Source organism: Neohortaea acidophila (genome assembly GCF_010093505.1).
Source record: "Neohortaea acidophila strain CBS 113389 unplaced genomic scaffold BDY17scaffold_8, whole genome shotgun sequence".
Taxonomy (NCBI): Eukaryota; Fungi; Ascomycota; class Dothideomycetes; order Mycosphaerellales; family Teratosphaeriaceae; genus Neohortaea; species Neohortaea acidophila.
In genome coordinates, this window is record NW_022985517.1 from 597,254 (window position 1) to 623,815 (window position 26,562).

The 26,562-nt window shown below is 56.6% G+C and overlaps 14 protein-coding genes across 14 annotated transcripts; 7 read left to right on the forward strand and 7 right to left on the reverse strand.

Annotated features, from left to right (window-relative positions):
* Positions 1-12: 12 nt before the first annotated feature.
* BDY17DRAFT_325954 (phytanoyl-CoA dioxygenase family protein) lies at positions 13-1,033 on the forward strand (the record flags this gene model as incomplete). Its single annotated transcript, XM_033737436.1, has 3 exons — positions 13-452; positions 505-732; positions 808-1,033. The coding sequence occupies 3 exons, from the start codon at positions 13-15 to the stop codon at positions 1,031-1,033; spliced, it is 894 nt and encodes a 297-aa protein (XP_033587820.1).
* On the reverse strand, positions 779-2,733 carry BDY17DRAFT_185344 (fungal-specific transcription factor domain-containing protein). Its single transcript, XM_033729956.1, has 3 exons — positions 2,612-2,733; positions 853-2,557; positions 779-795 (listed from the first exon to the last, which is right to left on the reverse strand). The coding sequence occupies exons 1-2, from the start codon at positions 2,664-2,666 to the stop codon at positions 1,107-1,109; spliced, it is 1,506 nt and encodes a 501-aa protein (XP_033587821.1). The 5' UTR covers positions 2,667-2,733; the 3' UTR covers positions 779-795; positions 853-1,106.
* Positions 2,734-2,941: 208 nt separating this feature from the next.
* BDY17DRAFT_254284 (alcohol dehydrogenase) lies at positions 2,942-4,248 on the reverse strand (the record flags this gene model as incomplete). The annotated part of the gene is made up of 4 exons (XM_033731418.1): positions 2,942-3,646; positions 3,704-3,945; positions 4,045-4,130; positions 4,190-4,248. 4 exons carry the CDS (start codon positions 4,246-4,248, stop codon positions 2,942-2,944), a joined length of 1,092 nt encoding a protein of 363 aa, XP_033587822.1.
* Positions 4,249-4,472: 224 nt separating this feature from the next.
* On the reverse strand, positions 4,473-6,598 carry BDY17DRAFT_185373 (uncharacterized protein). The gene is made up of 3 exons (XM_033729957.1): positions 6,286-6,598; positions 4,903-6,222; positions 4,473-4,844 (listed from the first exon to the last, which is right to left on the reverse strand). The coding sequence occupies exons 1-3, from the start codon at positions 6,356-6,358 to the stop codon at positions 4,552-4,554; spliced, it is 1,686 nt and encodes a 561-aa protein (XP_033587823.1). The 5' UTR covers positions 6,359-6,598; the 3' UTR covers positions 4,473-4,551.
* A 241-nt stretch (positions 6,599-6,839) lies between these two features.
* BDY17DRAFT_253949 (major facilitator superfamily domain-containing protein) lies at positions 6,840-8,303 on the forward strand (the record flags this gene model as incomplete). The annotated part of the gene is made up of 1 exon (XM_033731383.1): positions 6,840-8,303. One exon carries the CDS (start codon positions 6,840-6,842, stop codon positions 8,301-8,303), a length of 1,464 nt encoding a protein of 487 aa, XP_033587824.1.
* Positions 8,300-9,478, reverse strand: BDY17DRAFT_336058 (uncharacterized protein; the record flags this gene model as incomplete). Its single annotated transcript, XM_033737935.1, has 2 exons — positions 8,300-9,094; positions 9,149-9,478. 2 exons carry the CDS (start codon positions 9,476-9,478, stop codon positions 8,300-8,302), a joined length of 1,125 nt encoding a protein of 374 aa, XP_033587825.1.
* A 67-nt stretch (positions 9,479-9,545) lies between these two features.
* BDY17DRAFT_300971 (autophagocytosis associated protein) lies at positions 9,546-11,240 on the forward strand. The gene is made up of 3 exons (XM_033734155.1): positions 9,546-10,304; positions 10,360-10,902; positions 10,952-11,240. Exons 1-2 carry the CDS (start codon positions 9,745-9,747, stop codon positions 10,898-10,900), a joined length of 1,101 nt encoding a protein of 366 aa, XP_033587826.1. The 5' UTR covers positions 9,546-9,744; the 3' UTR covers positions 10,901-10,902; positions 10,952-11,240.
* On the reverse strand, positions 11,241-12,894 carry BDY17DRAFT_355008 (SCA7, zinc-binding domain-containing protein). Its single transcript, XM_033738253.1, has 3 exons — positions 12,717-12,894; positions 12,494-12,646; positions 11,241-12,431 (listed from the first exon to the last, which is right to left on the reverse strand). The coding sequence occupies exons 1-3, from the start codon at positions 12,742-12,744 to the stop codon at positions 11,398-11,400; spliced, it is 1,215 nt and encodes a 404-aa protein (XP_033587827.1). The 5' UTR covers positions 12,745-12,894; the 3' UTR covers positions 11,241-11,397.
* A 67-nt stretch (positions 12,895-12,961) lies between these two features.
* On the forward strand, positions 12,962-14,341 carry BDY17DRAFT_300974 (uncharacterized protein). The gene has a single exon (XM_033734156.1). It carries the CDS (start codon positions 13,103-13,105, stop codon positions 14,324-14,326), a length of 1,224 nt encoding a protein of 407 aa, XP_033587828.1. The 5' UTR covers positions 12,962-13,102; the 3' UTR covers positions 14,327-14,341.
* Positions 14,342-17,596: 3,255 nt separating this feature from the next.
* Positions 17,597-18,259, forward strand: BDY17DRAFT_254294 (trimeric LpxA-like protein; the record flags this gene model as incomplete). The annotated part of the gene is made up of 2 exons (XM_033731420.1): positions 17,597-17,757; positions 17,812-18,259. Coding segments are annotated over 2 exons (609 nt in total), but the record flags the coding sequence as incomplete, so codon positions are not given.
* Positions 18,260-18,520: 261 nt separating this feature from the next.
* BDY17DRAFT_300979 (cryptococcal mannosyltransferase 1-domain-containing protein) lies at positions 18,521-20,450 on the reverse strand. The gene has a single exon (XM_033734157.1). The coding sequence runs from the start codon at positions 20,307-20,309 to the stop codon at positions 18,639-18,641; it is 1,671 nt and encodes a 556-aa protein (XP_033587830.1). The 5' UTR covers positions 20,310-20,450; the 3' UTR covers positions 18,521-18,638.
* A 1,031-nt stretch (positions 20,451-21,481) lies between these two features.
* On the forward strand, positions 21,482-23,724 carry BDY17DRAFT_300981 (uncharacterized protein). The gene has a single exon (XM_033734158.1). It carries the CDS (start codon positions 21,571-21,573, stop codon positions 23,599-23,601), a length of 2,031 nt encoding a protein of 676 aa, XP_033587831.1. The 5' UTR covers positions 21,482-21,570; the 3' UTR covers positions 23,602-23,724.
* Positions 23,725-23,928: 204 nt separating this feature from the next.
* BDY17DRAFT_325967 (uncharacterized protein) lies at positions 23,929-24,637 on the forward strand (the record flags this gene model as incomplete). Its single annotated transcript, XM_033737437.1, has 2 exons — positions 23,929-24,474; positions 24,527-24,637. 2 exons carry the CDS (start codon positions 23,929-23,931, stop codon positions 24,635-24,637), a joined length of 657 nt encoding a protein of 218 aa, XP_033587832.1.
* A 32-nt stretch (positions 24,638-24,669) lies between these two features.
* BDY17DRAFT_312003 (major facilitator superfamily domain-containing protein) lies at positions 24,670-26,438 on the reverse strand (the record flags this gene model as incomplete). Its single annotated transcript, XM_033735591.1, has 3 exons — positions 24,670-24,964; positions 25,005-25,907; positions 25,960-26,438. 3 exons carry the CDS (start codon positions 26,436-26,438, stop codon positions 24,670-24,672), a joined length of 1,677 nt encoding a protein of 558 aa, XP_033587833.1.
* Between the last annotated feature and the right edge of the window lie 124 nt (positions 26,439-26,562).

The window sequence follows — 26,562 nt, forward strand, 5'->3', positions numbered from 1 at the left end:
TTCCAGTCCACCATGACTCGCCCCATCCCAGAACCAAAAGGCTTCGAATCCTGCGATGCGCTCGACACCAAAACAACAACGACAGCCAAACTCATATCCATCCTCAACCGCGATGGCGGCGTAATAGTCCGCAACCTGATCCCGCGAGAACAAGCATTGCAAATCAAGCAGGATCTGAAACCGAGCTTCGACTCCGACAAGCCCGATCCATCCGGCTTCTTCCCAGAAACGACACAACGTGCCACAGGCCTGCTCGGGCTTTCCGATGCTTGCGTCGAGCTCGCGTGCAATCCGCTTTATATCGACGTTGCTAACGCGCTCGTGTCGTCGAGCCATACTATGTGGGACGGCGATCGACAGGTGACGGTGACGGGGAAGCCGATCATTTCTTCTACTGTTGCGTTTCGCATTAATCCCGGGGGGCGCCAGCAGAGATTGCATAGGGATGATAAGTGCGAAGTTTCCGTGTTGAGGCTTTGTTTCGTGACTGATCTTGTGCTCCAGTGACTATCATCCCACGAATGCAGAGTTGCCGGTGATGATCGGTTGCGTGACCGCCATAACGAAGACCACGAGAGAAAATGGAGCAACTGTCGGCATACCGGGGTCGCATTTGTGGGGAGTGGAGAGGCCTCCGCGTACTGAAGATGCGGTCCCCGCGGAACTCGAGATTGGTGATGCGTTCATCTTCTTGGGGAATCTGTACCATGGTGGCGGTGCGAACATCACAAAGTGGGTAACTTTGAGCTTTGCAAATACCGGAGTAGTAGCCGCGCGTTGTCGCGCCCCTGCTGACTATTTCATTAGAAACGAAGTTCGCGAGACGGTTGGAATCTTTCTGTGCAAGCCTACCCTACGTCCTGCCGAGAACCAGTTTCTGATGGTACCACTCGAAAGAGCTAGACAGCTGAAACCGCAGGCTCAGCGACTCCTTGGGTATGGCGTATGTGAGCCGGGCGTTGGCTTCATGAATTATCAAGATCCAATGCGGGTTTTGTTTGGCGTGGAAGACGAGGAGACCGTCAACATGTGAAGTCTGCTTTCCAGGCCAGGATGCGCGCTGATGTATGAAATCGTTCCACAGCATCCTCGACGTAGTGCAAGATTCAATAGATCAGGAATGATTTACTTTCAGTCTGATAGTCGCGCGCATACTGCACCCACGTCTTATGGGAGTCGGAGTCTGCTCGATCCCAAAATGCCTGGACGAAACTTAGAGCCGCTGAATTACACCAGAAGCCCGTCTTTTCGATGCAGTCGCGACAGGATGCTTGTACGGTGTTTCGTCTTTGCTCATTCGTTCCACACTCGGTCGCGGCGATGAAGAGGGGCCAGAATACGTCGTGGGTAAATTCCGTCGTTGTCCATGAGGTGATGGTCTGAATGGCACCGAGTAGTGGATCAAGTGCAGCCTCTATCACTTGCGCTGCCTCTGACTTTCCCGCAAGAGCTTGATGGCAATAGATCAAGCAGGCGTAGTAATGCGTCTCGATGACGTACTGAAATCGCTCATGCAAAGATGGTGCGAGCGTGGCAGAGGCTTCGGCGGAAACGAGCATCAGCGTGTGTTCCAGAGATGCTCTCCACGGCATCATGTCGACTTCTAAATGGGCGCCTTTCTTGAGCGAAGCACTGAGCCGTCTTTCCAAGGCCGTAACTTGGTTCATGAAAGCTGTGAAGCCCCAAAACGAGCCTTTTTCGAACGAGAGGCAGGCTGCCGTATTCTCATGCTTCTCGGACTTGAATGAACTCAGGTCGCTGAATGCCGCCAGCTCCACCACTTCATGAACCAATTGATCGGTACCTGAATCGGTGCCTCTGCGTACCGCCAAAGTGTATCTGTCGATAGCAATCCGACAAGCTCGCAGGTGTATTTGCCAAGCAGTAGAGCTGGGGTCGACCATGCCTTCGTGACAGAGGCTGAGCATGCCAGCAATGATCTCGCTGAGATTCTCCATTCGACGCTGATCAGGCATAGGGTCGTTGTGATCCAATTCATGTCGCATCTTGGTGCTCAAGGAGACGAGACTTTTCTCGCGAAGACGATGGCCAAGGGTTCTCATGTCTCCTGTCCAAGCATGGTCTGCCGACGATGTGCAGGACATGTGAGTGGCTACGAAACTCAACAGGGCAAGATGGACACAAGAAGACCGTCGCGCAAGAGGGGCGATGATCTTCCGCCAGGTATTGTCGGGTCCGTCAAGCCATGCCAGGCGAGCAGCAAGTTCTCGATCGAAGTAGTCGAGGAGGTTCTGGGATAGCGTGAAGCTGACGGACTGGTTGGCCATGGAAGATGCCACCAGTTGAGAGTCCATCGCGGGCACCGCCGCGGACGATGAGGGCGCTGATATTTCGCCAATTTCCTCCATTACCGTCCTCGACCCGGCGTCCAGCGCAAAGGTGGATGACGGGGACTTCCCACGCTTCACGACGCCTGCCTTCCATCTCAACTGCACTCGATCATAGCCCGGACATTGTAATTTCCGGATCGCGCATTTGCGACACTCGGGCACGCTACGATCGCATTGTATGCGACGTTTGATGCAGTGGCGACAATCTGCAAGTGTCAGTCTCGGTAGTCAGATAGCACGCGGCAGCCTGGCAGCGTTACCCTTGGAAGCCTGTGGACGAGTGGACGGCAGATTGCCTATCCGAACGTTTTTCATGGTCTTGAAAGCATGTTGTTGGTGGTGGTGGTGATCGTGACAGGTCTTCAAAGATGGAAGAGGAAGGTTGGAAGAGAAGGGTGGTCGGCCCCACAGCCTAGATCCAGCCCGACAGTCGGAGAAGGAGCGACCGATCAGACGACTGCTCATTCCAGTTTCGTCCCATCTCCATACCACACGCCAGACAGTTAAACGGAGAGAGAAGCAGGACTCTCCAAGTGCTCAATCGATCCAAGATCATACAGGTACATAAGTTCTCTCCTTGACTGCGCTCCCTAGTGCTCCCCACTCAACTCCACCAAGATCTTGTTATGCTTCGACTTGTTATTTACAATCTCCTCAAACCCATCTTCCACCGCGCGAGCAAGAGGAACAACCGACGAAATGAACTTCTCCACATCCGACCCTCTCGTGCTCAACACCCGCATCACCCGATCGAAATCCTCCGCCGTATAAGCATTGCCCGCCAGCAGCTTCTTCTCCCCACGCGTGAGGATGTTTGTATTCAACTGCAGCGGCTTCTCCAAAATCGCAACGTTGAAAATGGTCCCGCCCGTCTTCACACTGGCGAGCGCCGCGTCGAATGTCGCTTGGAGTCCACAAGCTTCGAATGCTACGTCTGCGCCGGTGCCCATGAGCTCATGCACGACGTCCAGCACCTTCTCTTCCAACGGATTCACCGTGCGATCTGCGCCTGCGGCTTTGGCTTGCTCGAGTCGAGAGGAAGCCACCTCGCTCACCATGACGCATTTCGCGCCGGCGTCTTTGAGTAGGAAGGTCAGCGCCGTACCGATTGGCCCTGCGCCGAAAACGATAGCGTTTTGACCCTTTTGAAAGCCGGACATGCGGATGGAGTGAGCCGCGACGGCCAATGGCTCCGCGAGTGCGGCGATTTTGAGAGAAACACCGTCGGGGATCGGGACGAGCGCGACTGACTTGACGACCATTTCCTCGGCGAAGCCACCAGCAGGTGAGTTGACCTAGTTGCCGCGCACGTCAGCAAAGTATCGCATCGAGTCGTCAACATCGCCACTTACCCCGTAAAACGAAATCCTATCGCAAATATTATGCCTTCCCTTCTCGCAAGGATCGCAAAGCTCGTGGCCGTGATGTCGATCGTCGATGGCCGCGTTGACCGCCACCCTCTGGCCTACCTTGTAACCCTGGACGTCTTTGCCGACTTCGACAATCGTTGCGCTGATTTCGTGGCCCATGATTTGCGGTAGGCGACCACCTGTGTAGCGATTGACTGCCTTCGTTGGGTCGGCGGGTAGGATGCCTGCCATTACGTCGTCTAGGATGGTGCCGCCGTAGAGCACTAGATTCCATCAGCCATCAATGACCGAATCAACATTTGTGAAGGATGGTGGTCACGTACTGGGCCCGATGAGGTATTCATGAATGTCACTGCCGCAGATCCCGACATATGCAATCTTCAATCGCACTTCGTCTGCGCCGCATTCTCTGTTGTCGATTAGTTCGACGTTCGGCAATGAGTTCGGGTGGGTTCAAGCACAACGCACGGTCGAGGGACGTCGTCGACCCGCAGGTCCTTTGCGGAATAGAATCTTAGCGCCTTCATTGTGGGGAGTAGGTAGTCAGAATCAAACGTCGAACCAATGTAAATCGTCTTGAACGATAGGAAGCTATAATTCTTGGGTTGAAAAGCAACAAATCTCCCACGGGGTTGTAGTTCCGGTCCAGGTGCAAGCCGTGCGGAGATCGTCACGCAGGCCCGGTTTCGGCTCTCGAAAGACAAGAGTACGAGCCATGCTACGGGCAACTTAATCGTGCTTGACTTCCAACATCACTGTAATGATTCAAATGCTGCAAAACGCGGTGAGAAGTACATTGCGATTTATCTGTTCTAGATGTATCACTCTTTTCAAAGCTTCGCCTTGGGCTTCTCCTGCACCCACAGCCGAATCTCCTTGCGCAGAATCTTGCCCGAAGGGCTCTTAGGGATCTCCTGGATGAAGCAAACGCCTCCCCGCAACTGCTTGTGGCTCGCCAGATGCTCGCGAACAAAGTCTTTGACTTCCTGCTCCGTCACCTCCTCCCCGGGCTGCTTGACCACATACGCTCTTGGGACTTCGGTCGCCTGTGAATCGTCTTGCACCCCGATCACGGCCGCGTCGTTGATTCGAGGGTGGGAGATGAGTGTTGCTTCTAACTCGGCTGTAGATGGTACGTGTCAGCTTGATGGTTTAGAATAGTTGGAGGAAAGGAGACTTGCCTGGTGCTACTTGTAGCCCTTTATACTTGATCAGCTCCTTCTTTCTGTCGACAATGTAGACGAGTCCGTTCTTGTACACCCCAATATCGCCCGTTCGGTAGAAGCCGTCGAGGAAAGAATCGCGCGTGGCATCTGGTCGGTTGTGGTAGCCTTGGCAGACGATAGGGCCATCGACTAGGACCTCGCCCGGCTGGCCCTCCTCCACATCTCGGTCATTGTCGTCCACGAAGCGGAGTCTCACACTCGGGAAGATGCCACCAGTGCTGAACGTCTTGTCGTACTCGTTCCAATCGAGGCCAGTCATGCTCCCCGTCGCCTCCGTCGCACCCCAGAATTGCGACATGCGCGTCTGGCCTTTGCCCAATTTCTTACTGACTTCCGTGGCGAGCTCTAACCCCATCGGCGCCGCTCCCGTGCACGCCACCGTCAAGTTGTCAAAGTGGTCGGTGACTTTCGGGCTCTTAGCGATCTGCAGCCAAATCGGAGGCACGCTCATCTGCACCGTCGGCCGGTATGTGCGGTGATGCGCGATGAACTCGTCAAAGTCGTACTTCTCCATCCAGTACGTCGTGCCGCCTAGGTAGAAGGGGTTCAAGCAATACCACGCAACACCTGCAATATGGGCTATAGGGAGGTGCGCGATGGTGGTGAAGACGAAGGGCTTGCCTTCGCGTTTGCGCTGCGCGATGAAGCTGTCGCCGACTGACATGCAGACGGGGCTGGAGGCGATGAGGTTCAGGTGGGAAAGCCGCACGCCTTTGGGCAGGCCTGTCGTGCCTGAGGAATACAGCAAGCAGCCTGTGATATCGTGCATTTCTTTGTGCTCTTTGAATCGCAACCATTCCAACTTGGGGCCACTGGCGAGATTGAGCACATTCCTTTTGGTCTTCTCCGACACCAGTCTCCAGTCCTTGGGGGTGCTGCTGTCAATGACCAGGACTCTGTCGAGCGGGATATCGCACTGCTTCGCCGCCTCAACAGTCCGGTCCCGGAACTCCGCCGTACACAGTAAGATTTTTGCATCCGCGTCTTTGACTTGCCGGGTCAACTCGGCCACCGTAAAGGCAGTCGACGCTCCCGAGAAGATACCACCCGCGGCAATCGAAGCGTAGAACAAGATGGGGATGAACGGGTTGCCCGAGCTGGTGGCCAGTATAACATCCTGTCCCGGGGCGGAAGCTCCAATGCTAAAGTCATGGCGGAAAGTGTACGCTATGCGTTTGACGGCCTCGCGGGCCTCTGCTTTGGTGATGTAGTTTTCCGCATTCGTGGCTTCTACATGGATCTGCGTGTCTTCTTTGGCGGCACACCAGTCGGAGTCTGCAACCCGACGATTTGACGTTAGTCAAGTTAAGGGATACAGCCAGCTCACGATCGACGTACCAAATAAAAACGTTAGAAAGTCGATGGGAGGAGAGAAGTCAATGTCAGGTCTTTCGGATTTGTACACCTTCATGGCTGGAACGCCGACGACAACGTCAGGTGTAAAGGGAAGGGGACGAGCAGTCAGGCTGCATGTATATACTAGAGGACACGGTTATATAGGTACGTACTGCTACTTGCAGAAGCCATCCCTGCCCCGCAGCGGAGAAGCGAGGCTATCAGCACACGTGAGGAGCACGAGGCGAGATCAGATGCTGCGTCGTCGATGTCGCACGTACGTCACACGTTGTGTGATGCAGATTCCCTCGTTCTTCCATGTCTTGCAAGTCCTCGGAGTGATATTCCACTCGAGTCATCGTTGACCAATTGGAGATGATCCTGCAACGACCACAGCACGCCGTGCGTCGCGAGTAGAGTTCATGCGCTGCGAAGGATCGTCATGATGCCGCCCGTTCCATCCCATCTCCGACACCGGCGACAGCATCAACTTTCCTGCCTCATTCAACCTCCCTGACCACCAATCGTGAGGCCAACATCGAGAATGCAGCCTCGACATGTCGAAAGACGATGAGAAAATCGAGGCGGCCTCATCTCCACCCGACCAACCACCCATTCTAGACGCACGAGACTGGACAAGTCCCGACGACCCGGGCAATCCACGAAACTTCTCCCTCACGCGCCGCATAGCTTCCACCTTTGCAGTCACCTTCTTCGCCTTTGGGAGTACTTTTGGCGCCTCGGTTTACAGTCCCGGCATCCAAGATGTCGTCCGGCAATTTCATGTGTCGGAGGAGCTCGCCATCCTGCCGCTGTCCATGTACACCGTTGGGCTCGCCCTGGGCCCTCTAATTGGCAGTCCGCTGTGCGAAACCTGCGGAAGGAAACTGGTCTACTTGATCACTGGGCCGCTATTTGCCCTCTTCACGCTCGGCGCCGGCTTCTCCAATAACATCGCGGCGTTGGTCGTGTGTCGCTTCTTCGCAGGCTTCGCGGCTGCGCCAGCGATTGGCAATGCCTCGGCGACCATCATCGACTACACTGCCGGCCGGTATCGAACGGTTATAATGTCCTTCTACTTCTCCATTCCCATTATCGGCGCATGCAGTGGGCCTCTTGTCGGCGGGCTTGTGGCGCAAGCGACGAATTGGCGCTGGACGCAATGGACCATCATCTTCTTGCTCATCGCCTTTTACATCCCCATCCTCTTCACCCGCGAGTCTTATAAGAAGATCATTCTGCGCCGACGCGCGAAGAAACTCGGCGTCCCCGGTCCGGCAGAAGTCGCGCGCACGTGGCTCCAATTCGTGCAGCATTTCCTGCGCACGCAGCTGATTCGCCCGGTGCATATGTTGTTCACGGAGCCAATCGTGACGCTGGTGTGCATTTACAACAGCTTCCTGTTCGGGCTGATCTACCTATTCATCGTCGCATCCCCGTGGGTCTACGAGACGTATTACGGCTTCGGGATCACGGGGCAAAGCTTGTCATTCCTCGGTCTGATCATTGGAGCCACGATTGCTCCGATCCCTCTAATTGTGCTGGATCACTACCTCTATCAACCGCGTTTGAAACGCTTTGGCGGACAGAGTGCGCCAGACGAGCAGTTCCCCGCCGAAAACCGACTGTTCGGCGCGCTGGTCGCGTCCTTCGTTCAGCCTGCGGCTCTCTTTGGCTTCGCCTGGACCGCACGACGCAGCATCCACTGGATCGTGCCGATGATCTTCCAAGCCATCTCCATGATGACATCCATCATGATCTACGCGCCCTGCCAGCTCTTCATGCTCGACACATATGGACCCTTATACGGAGCCTCGGCCGCCGGTGCAGCGATGCTGACTCGATATGGTGTTTCCGCGGCGTTTCCATTGTTCGCGTTGCAGTTGTATAGGAAGTTGGGGGTTGGATGGGCCACCAGCCTGTTGGCATTCTGCTCGCTAGCTATGGCGCCCATCCCCTGGCTGTTCTGGCGATGCGGCGAAAGGCTCCGAGGCCGGACCAAGTACGAGACGAGTATTTAATGAGTAGCCGTGTAGTAGTCGACCACTTCCTTTCCATAGAATTTCAAGCCAACGTCTGGATGACTTCGGACCCACTTCCTCAACTGGCTCTCGCCGAGTGAATCCCATCGAGGATCCAGAAAGCTACTCACAGTCTGCTCGCCGCCGGCTTCCTTTCGCAATCGTCGAACGTGTTCGGGAATGTAGGAGCGAATCTCACTGACAGTCATGTCTAACGGCACGCCCTGGAAAAAGGGGATGGAGTAGCGGGTGTTGGAGGCCGGGCCGGGAGCAATGACTCGATGTGTAGTGGCTTTCACGGCGCCTTCAGTAGCAGCTTCAAAAGGATTTCCAAAGTTGACCACGAACGTTCCATCTATGGGCGTGGCAGGAATCCATTCGTCGTCTGCCGACAAGACCTCCAGGCCAGGTTCGTTAGACACTTGGTACAAGAACGTCAGCCAGCCTGACGAGTCCTTGTGCGCTCCTACGCCTTGGCCGACAGCATTAAGCTCCGATGGGGGATACTTCAGTAATTTGATCCGATGTTGAGGCGGCAGGAACGTTCTCGACTCCGAGGAGCCATTCGCCTGGGTCGTGACTGGCGCCGCGCGGCCAAAGAAGTGGTCAAATGTACCGATGGGAATGCCAAAAGCCTCTTCAATCAGATGTACAAAGTTGTAGGACAGCTCTTGGACAGCATCGTGGTATTCGGTGAAGGCCTTTCGAAACCCGGGCAGATCTAGCTCGCTCGGCCACTGATTGGGTCCGCGGAGTCTCCAGTACAGCTTGGTGAAGTCTCGATCGTGTGTCTCGCTGTGACCATTGGCGTGTCCATTGGACTGCGCATTGCCGTCTTTCCACACGACCGGCAATTCAGTGGCGAAGTCGAATTGTTCACGCAAGTCTTGCTTTCCCAGCGTGATTTCTTCCGCGAAGCCGTTGTAGCCTACGAAGTGAGGACTGTGGGTTTTACTCAACGCGGCCCGTTTCTCTTTGGGCAGGTCGAAGAGAGATGGCAGAAGATTGGTTAGGTTGTCGATGGTGGTTTGCGGGACGCCATGATTTTTGATGTAGAGGAAGCCAACGTCGAACAGTGCTGCATGAAGTTGTTTGAGGAGAGTGGGTCTTTGCGATGGAGAAGAGGCCCAGGAGAGATCTAGAAGGGGAATCGACGGGGCAGTGGGGGTCGGCATGATTATGCATATGGGGGAAGAGAGAAGTAAGACGAAGTGAAGTTCATGTCCGGCCCTCCGACCACGCACGCCATCACATGCAGCCTGATGGGCCAGAGCTTGGGTGAGTCAGCAGCGAACCTCCACCTCGACGTGGAACAACCTCAAGGCAACCTGTCGCTCAGCACAGCCACTCCGCCACCACACCACACAAAGTCATAGACCTCCCTCTTCTAACGACAAGCTCGAATGATCCCCCTCATCCTCTCCTGAAGCAAGCAAACAAAATGCAGAACCTAATCCACACCTTCATCGATCCCCTCCGCGATCGCTTCGCCCCGCTCAACCATACCAGCAACTTCCGCTCCACGGGCCAACTGACGCCAGAAGAATTTCAAGCAGCCGGCGACTTCCTCGTCTACAAGTTCCCCTCATGGAGCTGGGCTGATGCCGCGAGTCCGGACAAGAGAGTCAGCTATTTCCCCGCGGGCAAGCAGTATCTGGTCACTAGAGGCGTGCCGTGTAAGCGGAGAGTGAAGGGTGGAGATGTTGCGTTCTTGGGTGATGGAGAAGAAGAGCAAGTCGTGAGGGATATGTTGGCTGGGCCGGGTGATGGTGAGCCGGGAGGTGAAGACGATGGATGGTTGAAGGCTGGTGGAGGGAGAGGTGGTGCGGCCGGGATGAGCAGGAGTGCGGAGTTGAGGATGAAAGATGTCAGGACGGTCGATGAGGATGGTAAGGTGGGCGAGAAGGTTGAAGAGGAAGATGAAATTCCGGATATGGAAGACGAGGAAGACGATGAGGAGGCCATCATAAGAGACCACAAGGGCTCCGCCGACTCGGATGGGTATGGCTACATTTGTCCCTCCCATCGTACGTGACATGCTTGCTGACCCCTCCAGCCTCCGCACATACACCCTCTACATCACATACACCCCCTACTACCGCACACCTCGCCTCTACCTCCTCGGCTACAACGCTCACTCCAACCAGCCGCTTCCCCCCATGGACATGATGGACGACATTGTCGGCGACTACAAAGACAAGACCGTCACACTGGAAGACTTCTACTTCACCAATCCCTCCATCAAAACCGCGTCCATCCACCCCTGCAGACACGCAAGCGTGATGAAAGTCCTGCTCGACCGCGCCGACGCCGCCCTCAAGCTCCGCATGGAGAAGCTAAAGCGCGGTGAAACGCCGAGTGCGGCGGGCATGGAGGGCCTGGTGGAGCAGACGGGTGCTCTGGATCTCAACAAGCCGGGGCAAAAGGCGACCGATAAGGCGCACACGAGCGGCGACGGCGAATGGGAAGTCCTCAGCTCGGCTTCCGACCAACCGGAGGAAGTGGCAATCCGCGTCGATCAGTACCTGGTGGTCTTTCTGAAATTCATGGCGAGCGTGACGCCGGGTATCGAGCACGACTTCACTATGGGCGTCTGACTGTACGTTTCTGCTGTATGAGTAGCTCTACCTGCGTGCTAATGAAATCAGACACTCGGGCCCCCAAACGTACCCATATCCCATCGACTTGTCCGAATGGGTCAAGCTGTTCCCTGGTGTCGACTATCCTCGCGAAGCGGAGTGGCTGGAAGTGAGGAGGCTTTTCGGGGGCGCCATCATGTGCATGGAGTAGATGCGCGCTTCCTTCTCGTCTCGAATGTCAGAGATAAGGTGGTGTACGAGCATGGCCACGAGATATATTACGAAAGGCGTTTACGCAGACATGGCGTCGGGAATGATGAGACAGCGCTCACGAAAATAATGATACAAACTCCAAACGAGTGCGGTTCATTCACGGTTGTTGCTGTATTACGCTTGTAGTTGTGTCGACGAAAGCACACACATTCATCTCATCAAGTTCAAACCAAGTAGGGGTATCGTCGCCTCGCCAGCCAGAGAACGCCTCGCAAACAAAACACCCATCTCCGATCGTCGCGTCAGTTAGCCGCCACGCTGCCCTTCCGACTACTCGCCGGGGCCATCATGCTCCTAGCACCCGGCACAATGCTGCCTCGCCTGGCATGCACATGGCCCTGCTCGTCCACTACCGGCGCAGCAGGAGCAGCCTGAGGAGGCGCCGAGCCGAAAAAGCCGCTCCCAAGACTTCCAAATAGGCCTCCGCCGCCCCTCGATCCCAGCGCGCCCTGCAACATCCCCTTGATGCGATTGTGCGTGTACTTGGCTTGCAACGGCACGCGAGTCTTCTGGAACAACGGCTGACCGCCCCAGCTCCGCGCGATGGAAGTCATGACCGCGTCGCGCTCCTCCTCCGAGTCCACGGGGCCGGAAGGCAGGCTGTCGTCGTCGGGATTCGGGGCGGAAGCGTCAAACTGCGCTTTCTGCAGCTTCGCTTGGTTCTTGCGCTGGTATTCCATGAGGAGCTTGTCGTAAGGTGCGCTGCGGCCGGGGACGGCGCGCTTCGCTCCCATGCTGTGGCTTTTGCACGTCAGGCTGCGCGCGCATTGGCCGCCTTGCGGCAGCTCGACGCCGCATTGCTTTTCTACGTCGACGGGCGCTTTTGGGCGCGGGGGTTTGGCTTTGGAGTCCTCCTTTTTCTTCTTCTTTTTGGCTGGACCTGCGGCATCATCCCCCTCGTCGCCGGCCTTGCGCTTCTTACTGCCCGTTTTACTCGCCGTGCCTTTCTTCCCCACCTCGTCTGCATCCTCATCGTCGTCGCTATCGCCCGCACCGGTCTTTTCCTTTCTTGCAGCCGCATCGCGGGCGTCCTTGGCCTCCTTCTTCTTGCGCTGCTTTTCTTGCTTCTTGTTCAGGCAGTTCTCGACGTGCTTGGGCATGGAGTGTTTCGTGACGGCCCGCCTGCAATGGCTGCACTTGAGCATCTCGGGCTTGTCCTGCATCGGTTTGCCGGCGGCGAAGCCTTTGGTGACGTTGCTGGAGACTTTGGTCATGGGAGCGGAGGTGGGCGCCGGAGTGGAGCGGCCAGAGGATGTTTTGGAGTTTTCTTTCGCTGCTGTTGTAAAAATCAGTACTCAGTAGAGTTGGATATAGGGGCAGACAAGGAGACATCCGTACCGTCACTGTGCTCGGTATCCCAGTTCCCCAACTTCTTCACGTGAGGTAGAGACTTGGGGATGTCTGCCGTCTTCGCATCATCCTCCAACAAATCGTCGAAAAGGCTGTCGAGTGGGACGGAATCTTCCCTCTTGACCACCTTGGCGGTGGGCGCTGGAGTAAGCACGGGTCAGATCATGTTTGCGCTACACCACGGCGAGGCATGGGAGAGGGTATTGCTTACTCTTGCGACTCGTGCCGTTCGACGGCATAGTGAGAGGTGGCCGCGACAGCAGCCGTCGAGCGAAAGATGTAGAGCCAAGAGGGGCCTGGTCGCGAGGCTACCCAAGAGCAAAGGATGAAGAGCTGGCGCACGCAGAGAATTACGGGCGCATGCTCGGACTGGCGTCCCTACAGTCGTCTTTCGCCGCCTCCGCAATTCGAATGGAGAGGTGGTTGTTCCGATGACTCAGCCACCCGCCCGCCATTTGGTGCCTGAGGCTGCAAGATCCTCACGTCACACCTCATGTGCTCTCACATTCCTCGCCGCTGAACAGGACCTCTCAAACAGAAGTATGCGTCCACCAATAAGACGGCTATAGGTTGAGGCTGCGCTCACACTGCTCCGCCATGCCTTCCATGGAGGCGACAAGGAAGGATGTGAAAGAGAAGCTGGGCAAACAACGAGACAAAATCGACCACGATGCCATCCTCGCCAACCTCCAAGACGAGATCGACCGTCACAACGCAGTAAAGGATGGCTTACGCTCCTCCATGCGCAGTCCTGAGCGAGAAGATGCCGTCCGCGATTCCTCACGATCGATGCGCTTCCGCTTCAAATCCGGCACGCAGGAGCCACGAACTGGGAGATCGCACAGCTCGCGGAGCGAAACACATGACAGCAGAAGATCGCATCGCAAGCGCAGAAGAAAACAAGGAGATGACTATCCAACGCCTCCATCAGACGAAGCGAACAAAGCCCCTGTCGAAGATCCAGCGCATCCCTTCCCTCGCGAACCTATCGCCGACCCGGACAACCCTGCTCCGCAATCCTCCGACACAGCCTTTCGCACCTCCCTCTTCGACGCCCTAGCCGACGATGAAGGCGCCGCATACTGGGAAAGCGTATACAGCCAACCAATCCACATCTACCCCCGCCCAACCATTGAGACACCGCGAGGCGAACTGGAGCAGATGAGCGATGAAGAGTACGTGGAGTACGTCAAAGCGAAGATGTGGGAGAAGAAGCACCCGGAGATTGTGCAGGAGCGGAAGCAGAAGGATCGAGAGCGGAAGCTGGAGGAAGAGGAGCGGACGAGGCGACGGGAGGAGTTTGTGAGGCGGAGGGAGAGGGCTGCGTGGGAGCGAGCGCAGGGCTGGAAAGCCAAGGAAGGTGACGACGAGGGTGAAGAGGATGGTAACGCTGGGTTTGAATTCACGGGTGAACCCAACTTCGCTCCTAGCGATCGCGCGCAGGAGCGGGCGGAGTACGCGAAGGCGTGGGAGAATTACCTCTCCGCGTGGGACAAGTTGAAATACGACCTTCTCGCCGAACGCAGCGACTCAAGCAGCAAAGAGACGGCTGCGCACCCTTCGAAACGCATTCCATGGCCCGTCCTACCCTCTAAGGCTGTCATCAAACCCAACATCGAGGCGTTCATGCAGCACGCGCCTGCGGAGGAGAAGCGGTCGAAGACGGCTGTTCTCAAGGCTGAGAGGGTGCGTTGGCATCCTGATAAGATTCAACAGCGTTTCGGAGGTGTAGTGGACGAGGGGACGATGAAGCTCGTCACTGGCATCTTCCAGGTGGTTGACAATGTCCTTGAGGACGAAAGGAAGCGCGAAGGTAGTTAGAAATCGAATGGATGCATTCTCGTTCAAATCGTGTCGTGAGAGCGGCCATGCCGCCGCGTCAAACTGTATGATATGCTCGTCTTTTGCCTTCTTCTTCCTTTGCCTCGCTGCCCCTTCTCCTGCCTACCGGCCACCCCTATCATTCCCTTCACGCGTAGCTCTCGCCTCCCCCTGGCTGCTATCCCCAGGGACGCGCCATCCGGCCGCCACTTCCGCCCAAGAGCGACCCCTCTCCCTCTCACGCGTCTGTCTCCGCTCAACAGCCACTTCCTCCTCCCTCTTCTTCATCTCCAACCATTCCGCCAGCGTGTACCCGAAAAGGTCCAGCGGCGAGCCAGCGGCCACTCTCTCGACGTTGAAGGGCCCGCAAGCCGCGACATCGTGTCTCCACGCGTTCTGTGAGGTGTGAATTGTCAGTGAGAGCGCGTTGATGGGCGGGCGTGAGGCTTACGATGTTGGGTGGCCATTTCGACGGCGCGGTGTCGCTGGCGAGGAAGGGGAATTGCTCGTGGCTGCTCATGGTTGGTGCGTTTGCTGGGGATATAGCTGGTGAGCAGCGTTCATTAGCCTCTGGTCGTGGATCTAGAAAGGACAGGGGTGGCCGTTCGGCGCGTCTCCAACGTGCAGGTGATGGTGATGCTGCCGAAGCAGTTGATGGCGATTCTTTGATATGCTCGCAGTTCGTGAGAGTGTGTGCTTGGGCAATCGTGTAAGAAGCGTTATGAGTGAGGATTGAGTGCTCTCGTGATGTTGTGAAGCAGTGTGCGGCGTTGACGTAAGCGCGTCCGTCGCTTTTCCGCTTCCACATTGCTCACCACCACCCCCTGGGCTTCAAAACATAACTCAACAAGCACCCAAAAATTCCAAAAATCGCCCGAGATCCATCTCCTCGATTGCCTGATCCTCAGCATACAAAAACAATAGTGCCAACTGGTCGGTGGCGTGAGATATGAATTAACGGGGCTGGCTGCCAAGCCAGATTCGAACCCCTGCCCTCTCGAACCCCTGACTTCCCAAAAAAGAAGGTAGTAGTAGGTCTCGAAAGACATCTGTAGAGAAGATATGTTAGCCCAGTTCTTTTGGTAGTAAGTTTGCCGGTTCCACTGCAAGTCCGGCCGCCCCCGGACACTACAGCTTCACCGGCGAGGGCGCTGCTCCAGGAATTAGATATATACCCACAGTTAGGTTCTTCCGTGTCCCGGCTACAGCGGGCGATATCGTGTTGCAGCTTGTTAGCACCGGTCCGATGTAGTGCCTCGTGCACGTCGACACACGCATGCAAGATGTGTTGCAACTACGCCTACACCACCCGTCGTTCGATGCAGTCTCTTGAGCGGATAGTCAACGTGCGATTGATCCACTCAATGCCATGCATCTTGTCATTCTTGCTGAAGGAGATGGTGGATGTATGCAACTACGCCCACACGCAGATGGTGCACTCTGCGACGACGCGGTTCCTTTGCCAGCGGGACCTCGCTACAAGCAAGCAAGGATAACCATGCGATCTTGACAAAGCACACCGATTGCGCAATCGCGTTCTGCACTTGTGATGCTCCGAAAGAGACGAGCAGCCAACATGCAAGAGCCGTGCGGAGTAGGAGAGAAGAAACGCAAACATACAAAAGCAAACAATGGGATAGACCTACACTTGATCCGGCTGTTCGAGAGCTCCAAAAGGAGACAGCGTGAGCAATAATCCAGGACGGACATCATGGGAGCCTTCTGGAATCCTCAAGGGCGGCCAGGATACCGACACTCCCATGCGAACGGCTGAGCATCCCTTCCCCAGGCGGGCGGAGGCCACGGCGTTACGACTCCAGGACTTATTATTATGTGTACGATGTGCAGTGGGAGCTGATAGACCACGCTGTCTTTCTGTGCACAGCTGCAGCCTCAATCGACAGCATTCTCGATTCACAGATGCCAGGTCCGTCGAGAACAGCTCGAATGTGTCTGCTGTATAGCTGGACCGTGGTCCAGGACCAGAGACTGAACATGCACGCGGCCAAGAATAGATGCATTAACGTCCAGGGGTCTCGGGTGCTGCATGTAAGAGTTCTTTCCATGGGACCAGCGTCAGAGAGTGAGGGCTGCCAGCTGGTCGCAAATCTTTCTTCTTGTTCTTGGGCCCCTCGACGTGAGGATGAATCTTTTTTCTCTTATTTTCCCATGCTGGTCCAGAGCCGTTTTGAGCCTATTGCGTGAGATGGCCTCCAGTGCCCGCAGGAGCAATTGATTATGGGGGTCATGTCGATGTCATGGACTCACTTGGCTCCCAATTGGCCAGATTGCGAATCCCGGCGTTCATGCCTCCAATACAACAGTCTGACCGCGAGATATACTCGCTGATACGGAAGGCCAGGTATTAGATGCCAGCTTGGTATTGCCGGGGATCCACAGCACCAGATCGTGAGCACTACCGTCGGCTGCGAGCTTTCGAAGGCACGTATACCCGAGCGATGACAACGCTGACTGCTAGTTGGAAATACCACCCGTGTCTTTGATCAGAGCGGCAGCCATGTGATCGGGGATATAAGGCCAGTGTCAGCGCGGAGCCGTTGATGCCAGCTGAGGTTCGGGATGTCTGCTTTCACAGCTTGGGTGTGTATGAGCAACTGCCTGTGCAGCATTTCACATGCGAGGCGTTTCAAATTTTGCCAGTTCATTCATGATTCCTGAGCCGAAGTGAGACATCTCGTGCTCGGACAGCGTACGCCGGCGAGCGTGTTGGCGCGGAAGTGGCATTGTTGGCTCGTGGGTGGCCTGGCGAACACGGCGACGCGGGATCGTGGAGCCAGACCCACGAGAGCTTGCATTGCTTTTTGTAACGGTGCGCTCGACGGCAGGTAGCCTGCTCCGTGGACGATGGACCTTGCTTGCCAGGAGCTCGGAGGATTGCCAGCAAGGCAACGTCCCCATAGCTGTCGTCAGTCGAAGGGCGGAAAGAGGATGAGGGAGCGAGTGCCTTGTCATTATCTGTGAGGGTCCCGATCTGAGTCTCAGCCTAGTGGACTCGCACTCTTCCTGTAATGCTAAATCGCTCATCATCGTTGGCGGACAGCAGATGGAGTTGAGAGAAGCTTTGGCGGTCAGGTTTGGCCTTGGCGGGCGGTGCGGAATGCGCGACCCACCAGACCCATTCAACCCAACATTGTCACACCCCGGACTCGCTTTACTCTCCTGGCACACGTTGACCACATCTCCAAGAGTCAAGGTTGACATAAACGAATCGACTCAAACCCCCTCGAGCACGCTTCGTGGTGCACATTTGTCAAAATGTCAGAAAACTCGGCCCGCCAGCTCCGCGGCGAGCTTCACTACGCCTTCACCCCCGAGCTCATCAAGCAACGAATGCGGTGCGCCGAGGCACGGCAAAAATATAACGACTCGCGCGACATCAGCCGAAGGAAGCGCGCCGAGCTGTGGAGAGAGTGAGTACGTTGTTCCCATCTACACCCTCACCACCCATCAACTCAACCCCCCAGCATCATCAACGACACAAACCCCCTCCCCGCAAAAGCAGCAACCCAAGACCTAGACGACGACCTCTTCGCCGAAGACCCGTGGGTCGAACCGCCCTTCTACGCAGACTACGGCACCAACATCTCCCTCGGGCAGAACGTGTTTGTCAACTTCAACGCCGTCTTCATCGACACTTGCAGAATCACGATTGGTGCGCGCACGCTGCTGGCTCCCGGCGTGCAACTTTATAGTGGTCGGCACCCGCTGGATCCGGAGGTGAGGAATGGGACGAAGGGGCCGGAGGATGGGGCGGAGATTCATATCGGGGAGGACTGCTGGCTGGGGGGGAATGTGATTGTTTTGCCTGGGGTGCGGATTGGGGAGGGGAGTACGGTTGGGGCGGGGAGTGTGGTTACGAAGGTATGTTATTTTTATTTTTTTTCTTTTCCGTTTGTTTTGGGCGGAGACTGATGTTTGAGTAGGATGTGCCGCCTTATTCGGTGGTTGTTGGCAATCCGGCGAGGAAGATCCGAGACGCGCCGCGGAATACTCGTGCAGAGATTACCAGCGGTGCGTTGGACGCGTTGAAGAGAGACGAGGCTGCCGCTTCGCAAGCGAACTCTACAACTTGATTCTGGGCAGCAGGTAGCTGATAGCGGGCACCCTGTGATACAACCGATAGACACTCACGCAGAATAGAAGGGGAGAGGAATGCACAGAGTCAAGGCGCCGCATACGCGGCATCACATGGTATCTCGACAGTCACCGGACTAAACGTCCAGCCTTGTAATACAATAAACCGCCCGCTTCAACATACAAGTCATCATCAAATCGTTACGAGAGCAGCAGCCTACTGCCCTCCAACAGGCCGCGGAGGCACCGGCGCGCCAGCCCAGTGTCTCCCACCCTGCACTCCATCCCGAATAACCGACAAGCCCGGCCGCCCACAGAACTGTCCCGGCTGCGCCATCCTTCGAATCTGATGATACGAGCCCTGCGAGCCGCCATCAGCCTCGCCAGCATGCGAAGAGGGCTCCCAGCGCCAGACGGTATCCACGACTTCCTCGCCTGGCTGCTGTAACCGGCGCACATTATGTTTCGGAAGGTGCCAAAGCGAATTCACCAGCGACTGGAGCGGGGATAGCAGGCGTTCGAAACGTCGCGTGAAGCCGAGCCAGCTGAGAACGCGGGGCGAGTAGGCGACGCGAATGTAGGGGTTCATGTAGATGCCGGTTCCCTGCGAGCCGGACATATGTGCGAGGTCGGCGTTGATGAGGCAGCATTCTGAGGCGTCCCAGTACGTTTCTCGCTCGAAGCGGAAGCGTAGTGGGGGGTCGAAGGGCCCTCGCGTTGTGAGGGCAGAGGACTCGTCTGACACGGGAGTCTCACTCCAATCCAGCTCCTCGGCCATGTTCAGCGCTTCAAACCCTTCCTGCCACGCATATGGCTGGAAACACTGCGCCTCGTAGGCTACCATGCCGCCCCAGCAGCTCTTCACTCTCACGGCGTCTGTCTGGCTCAGCACATCTCTTCGACTCTCTGCTTCCCCGGCGCTGGTAAACCACGGGTACAGCGGCAGGCCGATGCTGAAACCCTCGAGATCGCGCGTGGCGTATGTGTCGTAGAATTTGAAGGCATCGATGAAATCGACGGCGCACGCGGCGCGGTAATCTGCCTTGCCCGACTCTTCATCTACGTTGGTGCTGAATAGGAGGTTGGCGGCATCGATGGGGTCGAATGCGACGTCGTTGAGGTATAGGAGCTTATCCCATCGCGTGTGGTAGGCGGGGGAGGACTCGTTCTCGAGGGGGCGGAGGGCACGATTGCGCGCTTCGGCAAGAAAAGCGATGCGTTTCGCTTCTGACGTGCCTTCGGCGGTCTTGACGTGGTAGACGTCGTTGAGTTCGAGGTGCTCGTTGACGAGCGAGGAGGCGCAGGGAAGGCGGGGCTGGAAGGCGCGCAGCGCTTCGATGCTCGCTGCATCGGCGTCATTCTCGTACACGCTCAAGAAGACATTCTGCGGCCCAAGGATGTGGATGAGTTGGAGCACGGAGTCGCCCCATGCGCCAGATGTCAGCTCGCCTTTCTTGTCGAGCAGGCTGGCGGCGATGAAGATCTTTTCATTGTCGATGTTCGCTGCACCGGGGGAAGTCGCGAGCTGTACGCGCTCCCGGAGCTGCGCATATCTGGCCGGAGGATGGGAGTAAGAAGGGAACAAGCTGCCGCACGTGAGGATGACAGCAAGCCAAAGCCCGAGGGCATAGGCGACGAGCAGGCGGAACGAGGCACAGCTCAGGCGCCTCCGCCGCGCCTTGAAGCCGTTGGCGCGGAGTGATTTGGCGGGATGGACGCGCCAGCGATGTGATATGCGCTGCAGCGTGAGGCGTAATCTGCGGTGGGGAGGTAGGGAAGTTGGTGCCTCGATCTCGGGCTCGCTGGAGGCGTCACTGCCGTCGCGCGCGTGACTGCCGTCCTCCCATTGGCCGAGAAGCAAGGCTGCTTCGGCGTCCTTTTCGTGCATGCTCCACCCGAGTGCGCGCCAGACGGGGAGGCAGACGATTTCACGCAGAGAAGGCGGAAAAGCGTATAGCTGGTTATGGAAAGGCAGAAGAAGTAGAATAGCGAGGGCCACAGGTTAGGTGCCTAGAAGGGGAAAAAAGTGTAAATGCGGTGGAATGAGAGGCGACCGACTAAATTACGAGCGGCGCGCGCTGCTTCGCTCGTTCCCACCAACCCCGGCACCGCGAATAAGGGACGGCCCAAAACCAGGCCGTTACCCGCGGCGCCCTGCAGAAATACAGTAGCTGCACGTGGCTGAAAACTGGGAGGCGCAGAGCGCATGCCACCCTCATCCTCCCTTCTATCCTTCTACTGGAATGGGGTATCTCGGCCGAAGCGAGGATTCCTCGTACCGGAAGATGCGCGCTGCGAGGATTTCAAGGGAGCCGGTGGTACGCCTCACACCACTTCATCACTCGCGCGGGGAAGAGGTTAGCCCATGCGACGGCGCGGATAGAGTGACCGTGGATGAAGTGACACGACAGCACGCCATTGGACTCGGGGATTTGCTGGTCGCCGCCACAAACTCTCGCCCGTCGCAACCATGAACGCATCACCACTTTTTCTCGGTCTTTTACAAAGGCACGCGATCGGCACCTCAGATTGCATCGAAATCAGTTGGGAGGGCTTCCATCAAGCCCACACCGCCCACACACCCAGTCTCTGGTCCCGAACACCACCCCGACGACTCCCTCCCCGGATTCCACGCAAAAGTCGTCGAAGCCAAGTAGTAACAAGCTTTGTAGGGTGCAATTTGCATTGGCATTTAAGCGCGGCGACATGATTGGTCGAGGCGTAGGGCTAGACCGCGTGGAAGTTCTCTCCAAATCGTGGGCGGGAGGAAGTGCGTGACTAATCGTTTCCAGATATCTCGTTGCAGTCCCTACCTTATACAAGTATAAGGATGGTGCATCCTAGTAGAACACTTGACCCAGGCTGATTGTGCTCCAGATCAACCTCTTGTGTGATCTACGCCTGACGTTACTGTCGCTACAGATTTTGGCCCCCAAACCCGAAGCCGCTCCTAGCCAATCACCATGCATGAAGGCGTTTCTTTGGGCTCAGCCCCGCGCTTCGACGGGACGAATATAGCATCAGCCAGGTAGGTGGACGAGACCGTTTCGCATGCTTTCTCAAGCACTCGAATGCTCCCTTTCCCTTCATGAGCTTCAATGGCTCCATGATCCCGAAAACCTCGAGTGTCTACAGCGTGACCAGGAATCATGGCTCGCTCACACAGCGGAGCTGGCTACCCTCTGTTGCCTCGTGGTGATGCAGGAGATGCGCTCGAGAACGTGTACATGATAGGCCCTCATGGCGATGAGGCTCACCTCAGTCCGCGACTCGCTGGGCGTACCGGACACGCCGCTTTTGCACTTCCACCTGCTAGTTTCCAGAGTGCGCAAGGCGCCGCCAGCCACAAGACAACCTCGAGCATCTCTTATCTCGAGAGCGATGAGAAAGATGCGCACACCAACGATCGAACGCCCACCTGGCGCCGGATTTACGCCAACACCTGGACCTTCGAGATCGTTACCATGGCTTTCAGCATCGCATGCTTCGTCGCCATCATCGCCATCCTCGTGGTCTTCGACGGCAATATCCTCTCCCCTCTACCCTATGGGCTGACATTGAACGCAATCGTCTCCACCCTCGCGACCGGGGCCGAGGGTGCGCTGGTGTGCGTCTTAGCTTCGGCACTCAGTCAATTGAAGTGGCGCTGGTTTCAGCAGCGTCGGAGGCTCTACGAGCTTCAGATTTTCGATGATGCCAGTCGCGGGGCCTTGGGATCCTTCCAACTGCTCTGGGGACGCACCGGAAATATCATTGCCATCGTCGGCGCTCTCCTTACCATCCTCGCTCTCGCCTTTGATCCTTTCATCCAACAAGTCATCCGCTACCCTACTCGCACCACGATCTCCCAGGACGGCACCGCCACAACGCACAGAGCTACCGGGTTTTCTCCAGTCGTCGATGGGCTCGACATGATTAGCGCAGTAAATTCTGGCATTTGGGCAGATGCCTCTCAATTCGCCCGCGCCCCGACGTGCACTTCTGGCAACTGCAAGTGGCCCGAATTCGACTCGCTGGGCTGGTGCAGCAAATGCGAGGATGCTACGGCATCGGCGACGTTGACGCTCGTTCCGAATTCCAACTCTACCAACTACACCTTGTCCTTAGGCTCTGGGCAAGATATAACTGTGTCGTATGGGTACACCCGGCAGATGAATGGTGATTACTACAAAACTTGGCAGACAGACACTGTCTGGGCGACACATTTCCACGATCAAAATGTGAGTGACGGGATGCCCAGCTTCGTCAATGGTTCAATGGCTGTCTCTGGCCCAACCGTCTTGGGCATTCAGGCGCCGGCACTTGTTCTGGGTTACGCACAGCTAGTCAACGAAGGTACAGTCGGCAAGGTGTCGATCGAAGGCGATCTCGATATGCAGCTCCGCGTGACAAAGGCGGAGCAGTGCGCACTTACGCCCTGCGTCAGGACCTACAACGTGCAAGTGTCGAACGGCACACTACACAGTCAAATCACAGCGACCAACTACGGCGTCATCACAGTCGGGACCTTATTCGCCCCCTCCGGCAGCACGACAGTCCTAGACTGCTGGCAGCCCGACGCGCGCAAGATATCCTACACCGAAGTGCGCAACGAACGCACCTTCGCCCCCATCTTCTTCGGCAACACCTCCCTCTCCGCCTTCTGCCCGGTCTCGCTCTACATCTCCACCATCCTACCGTATTTACAAAGCAACTCAAGCGATACATGGGCTGAAGATGGCCCGAATCAATGGATGACAGACCCCTTCAGCCAGTACTCCTCCGACTTCATCCGGCGCGTCGGGGCGTACGGTCTCTCCTTCTCCATCGAGAATTTGGCCGCGTCCCTCACCAGCTTTGCCCTCAGCCTCAGCAGCGACGTAGTCACCGGCACAGTCGAAGTCTCCACCGGCCACGTGATGGTGCGCTGGGAATGGCTGGTCTACCCGCTCGCACTCGAAGTCGCTGGTCTCTTGGTGTTTGCTGCGACGATTGTGCTGACGAGGAGACACAAGACGATTCTGTGGCGCTCGTCGCTGTTGCCCCTTGTTTTCCACGGGTTTCGCCGGATTCATACTGTTGACTCGCCGCCGGTGCCCTTTGATGTTGCGGGCATGCAAGTGCAGGCCGGGAAAGTGTATGCTAGGTTGCCGCGCTCGAGTGTTGGGGCGGAGGGCCGGTCGTTGCAGGAAGTGCTGTAGCACTAGGTTGGAGGAAGGATGCCATTCGCGTTTAGATGGCATGTAATGAGCCGGCTAACTTTCAATGACTGCAATGATTTGACGAACAACCTACGAGTCTATCTTGATTGAAACAGAGTGCATACACATCTAATCTCGAAGTCGTCACTACATCTTTGACGTGCTAGCCACACATTGCAATGCAGTTTTCCCTTGGGCGACATGCAGACGGCACGTGACCGTACATACACAGCCGTGTCCATCTTCCACGGGCGCTAGAGTGCGAATCGGTCCCACCCATATCCTCGGCGGAGCCGTTCTATTCTTCCACAAGTAACTCATATCGCAATGGATCCAGGCCAACTTCCCTTGCACCGTCAAATTCCCCTCGTCCGCGAAGTCCTCTCAACAAACCCTACTCTGCTAGCGGTGCTTACTCGAGCCGCAACTCTCAATCTCCCGCATTGGTATCTCGCAGGCGGCGCCTTGTCGCAGACCATCTGGAACCACGTCTCGAGACTTCCACCCCAGACCGGGATCCGCGATTACGACCTCGTGTACTACGACGATTCAAACCTGTCGTACGAGGCCGAGGATTCCGCCATCCAAGCGGGGAAACGCCTCTTTGCCGACATCGATGTCGAGGTCGAGATCCGGAACCAGGCTCGCGTGCATTTGTGGTATGGCAAGAAGTACGGGCTGCAATGTCCACCGCACGTGAGCGTGGAGGCTGGTATAGACACGTGGATCTCGATGAGTGCCATGATTGGTGTGAGGCTGGATCCGAGCCGGGAGGAGTGGATTCTGTATGCCCCGCGAGGCCTGTCCGACTTTTTCAATATGGTTGTGAGGCCTAATCCCGTGCTGGGGACGCGGGAGGCGTACGAGAAGAAAGTAGTGCGGTGGAAGGCAATATGGCCGAAACTTGTAGTTGAATCTTGGCCAGAAGAGTGGCCGGTGGCGGAAGATGATGGAAGGCACCAAAGCGCGCGATGATCTGATGAACAACCCACAAGTCCATCTTGACCAAACCAGAGCGAATACAAGTCTAATCTAGAAGTCCTCTCTATATCTTCGACTTCCTGGCCATCACTCCTCCTCCGGCGCCATCTTACTCCTCGCCCTCAGCCGGCGTCCATACTTCATGAAAACCAACGGCACCGGCCACGCCAAAACCGCCACACCGCCGAGGATGCTGCCCGCCGGCCCAACGCCAAGGTTGTGGAACATGGGGTTAGCGGCGAGAGGCAGCCCGAAAGCGAAGAAGGAGCGTAAGAAGGTGTTGGCCGAGACGGCGCTGGCGGCGTGCAGGCCGTAGCTGTCGACGAGGAAGTTGATGCATTGCTGGAAGATGACGTTGAAGCTGGGAGTTGACGTGGTCAGTCTCTGTGGTGTTGTGAAGGAGTGGAAGTGGAGAAACTTACCCTGCTCCGATGAAGACTGTTGCTATGATCGATGGCGCCGGATTAGTTGGTGGAGGTCCTGTCCATGCGAAAAGAAAGAGGCCAATGACGAAGAAGGTTGAGCCGACGATCATAGGTGGGAGACGCGCTTCCGGAACGGCGCGACCATTGTTGTTTGCCACGGCGCGAGAGTAGTATGGTTGAAAGGCCAGATTGATGATAAGCGCGAAGAAAACCCCCAGAAAAAGGCCCAAGAAGGGCAGTGTCGAGACGACTAGGCCCCACTGCCGCTGCTGCCGGTACACAATGGGGAAGACTTCGAGCTCGAGGTAGAGCAGGCCGTACACGAAGGAGGCGTAGATGGCAATGCACGTCACGATGGGTTCGGTGGTCAACATCAGCAGCGGCCGGCTGAGGTGTTTTGTGAGGATGTTGCTGAAGTTCATCGTCGAGGACTCGTGAGGGTGCCAGTATCGGTTGTCCCCCGTCTCTTTGCGGAGTCGTCGTGCTTTGCGCTGTAGTAGTACGGGGCCGTACAATTCGGGCATGAAGAAGTACGCTATCACCGTAATGCCAAACACGAAGATGGCCTCGACGTACTCGGTCCACCGCCAGTCTAAGCCTGGCGCGGAGAGAATGGCCGCAGCGATGGTGGGACCCAGCGTGGGGCCGCCGACAGTGCACACCGCGTAGAAACTCACGGCGATCCCTCTGGCCCTGGGCTCGTACAAGTCGCCGAGGGCGGCAGAGACGTTAGAGACAGGCGCGCTGCCAAAGACGCCGGCGAAGAAGCGCGTAAGAAAGACCGAGGCGGCATTCTTGCTGACTGCCGTGCCGATGCTGAAGAGCCCCAGGCCAAGGAGAGCGGGCAGCATGCTGATTTTGCGCCCATGCTGCTCGCTCAGCGGGGCCCATAGAAGTGGACTGCCGGTCTCGTTAGTTATGAAAAGTCGAGGAGGAGAAGGATGGCACGTACCCAAAAACGAATCCAAGGACGTACAGCGACACGGCGAACACTGTAATCTCCTCCGAGATGCCCAAGTATTCCGCGAGTTGTGGTTGCGCCTGAGCAATAATGCTCGAACCCAACGACGCGCTCAGCGCCAACATGCCCAAGAGGAAGGTGAGGAAGGCCTTTCGTACCGGGCTGAAATTCCTCGGGTTGCCCTTCTCGCCCTCCTCCCATTTTACCAGGAAGGCCTGTCTCTCGTCCTCTTGTTTGCCCCTCGAATCGTTTGAGAATCCTGCAGCTGCCGCATTTCTCTCGACATCGCCAGTTCCATTGCTAGGCGGTAGTCGAGCTTCGAGCTTTGGTTCTTGCTCGGGGCTGCTCAAAGACTCGTCTTGGTGGGAAGAAGGGTGATCAGAGTCAAAGCCGTTGTCCGCCTTGCTGAGCGCCTCACTGTGTGTCTCGTCGTCGTCTTGAGCGAGCTGGGAACGTGACTCGCCGTGCATATCCAGATCTCGCCGTGTGCTGCAGTGCAGCAAAGATTCGATGTGAGGGCCATGGCCTTTACACGCTCTATATATAAAAAATCTAATGGCGTACGAGTGGCGTGGGCAAGTCACGTAATTGAGA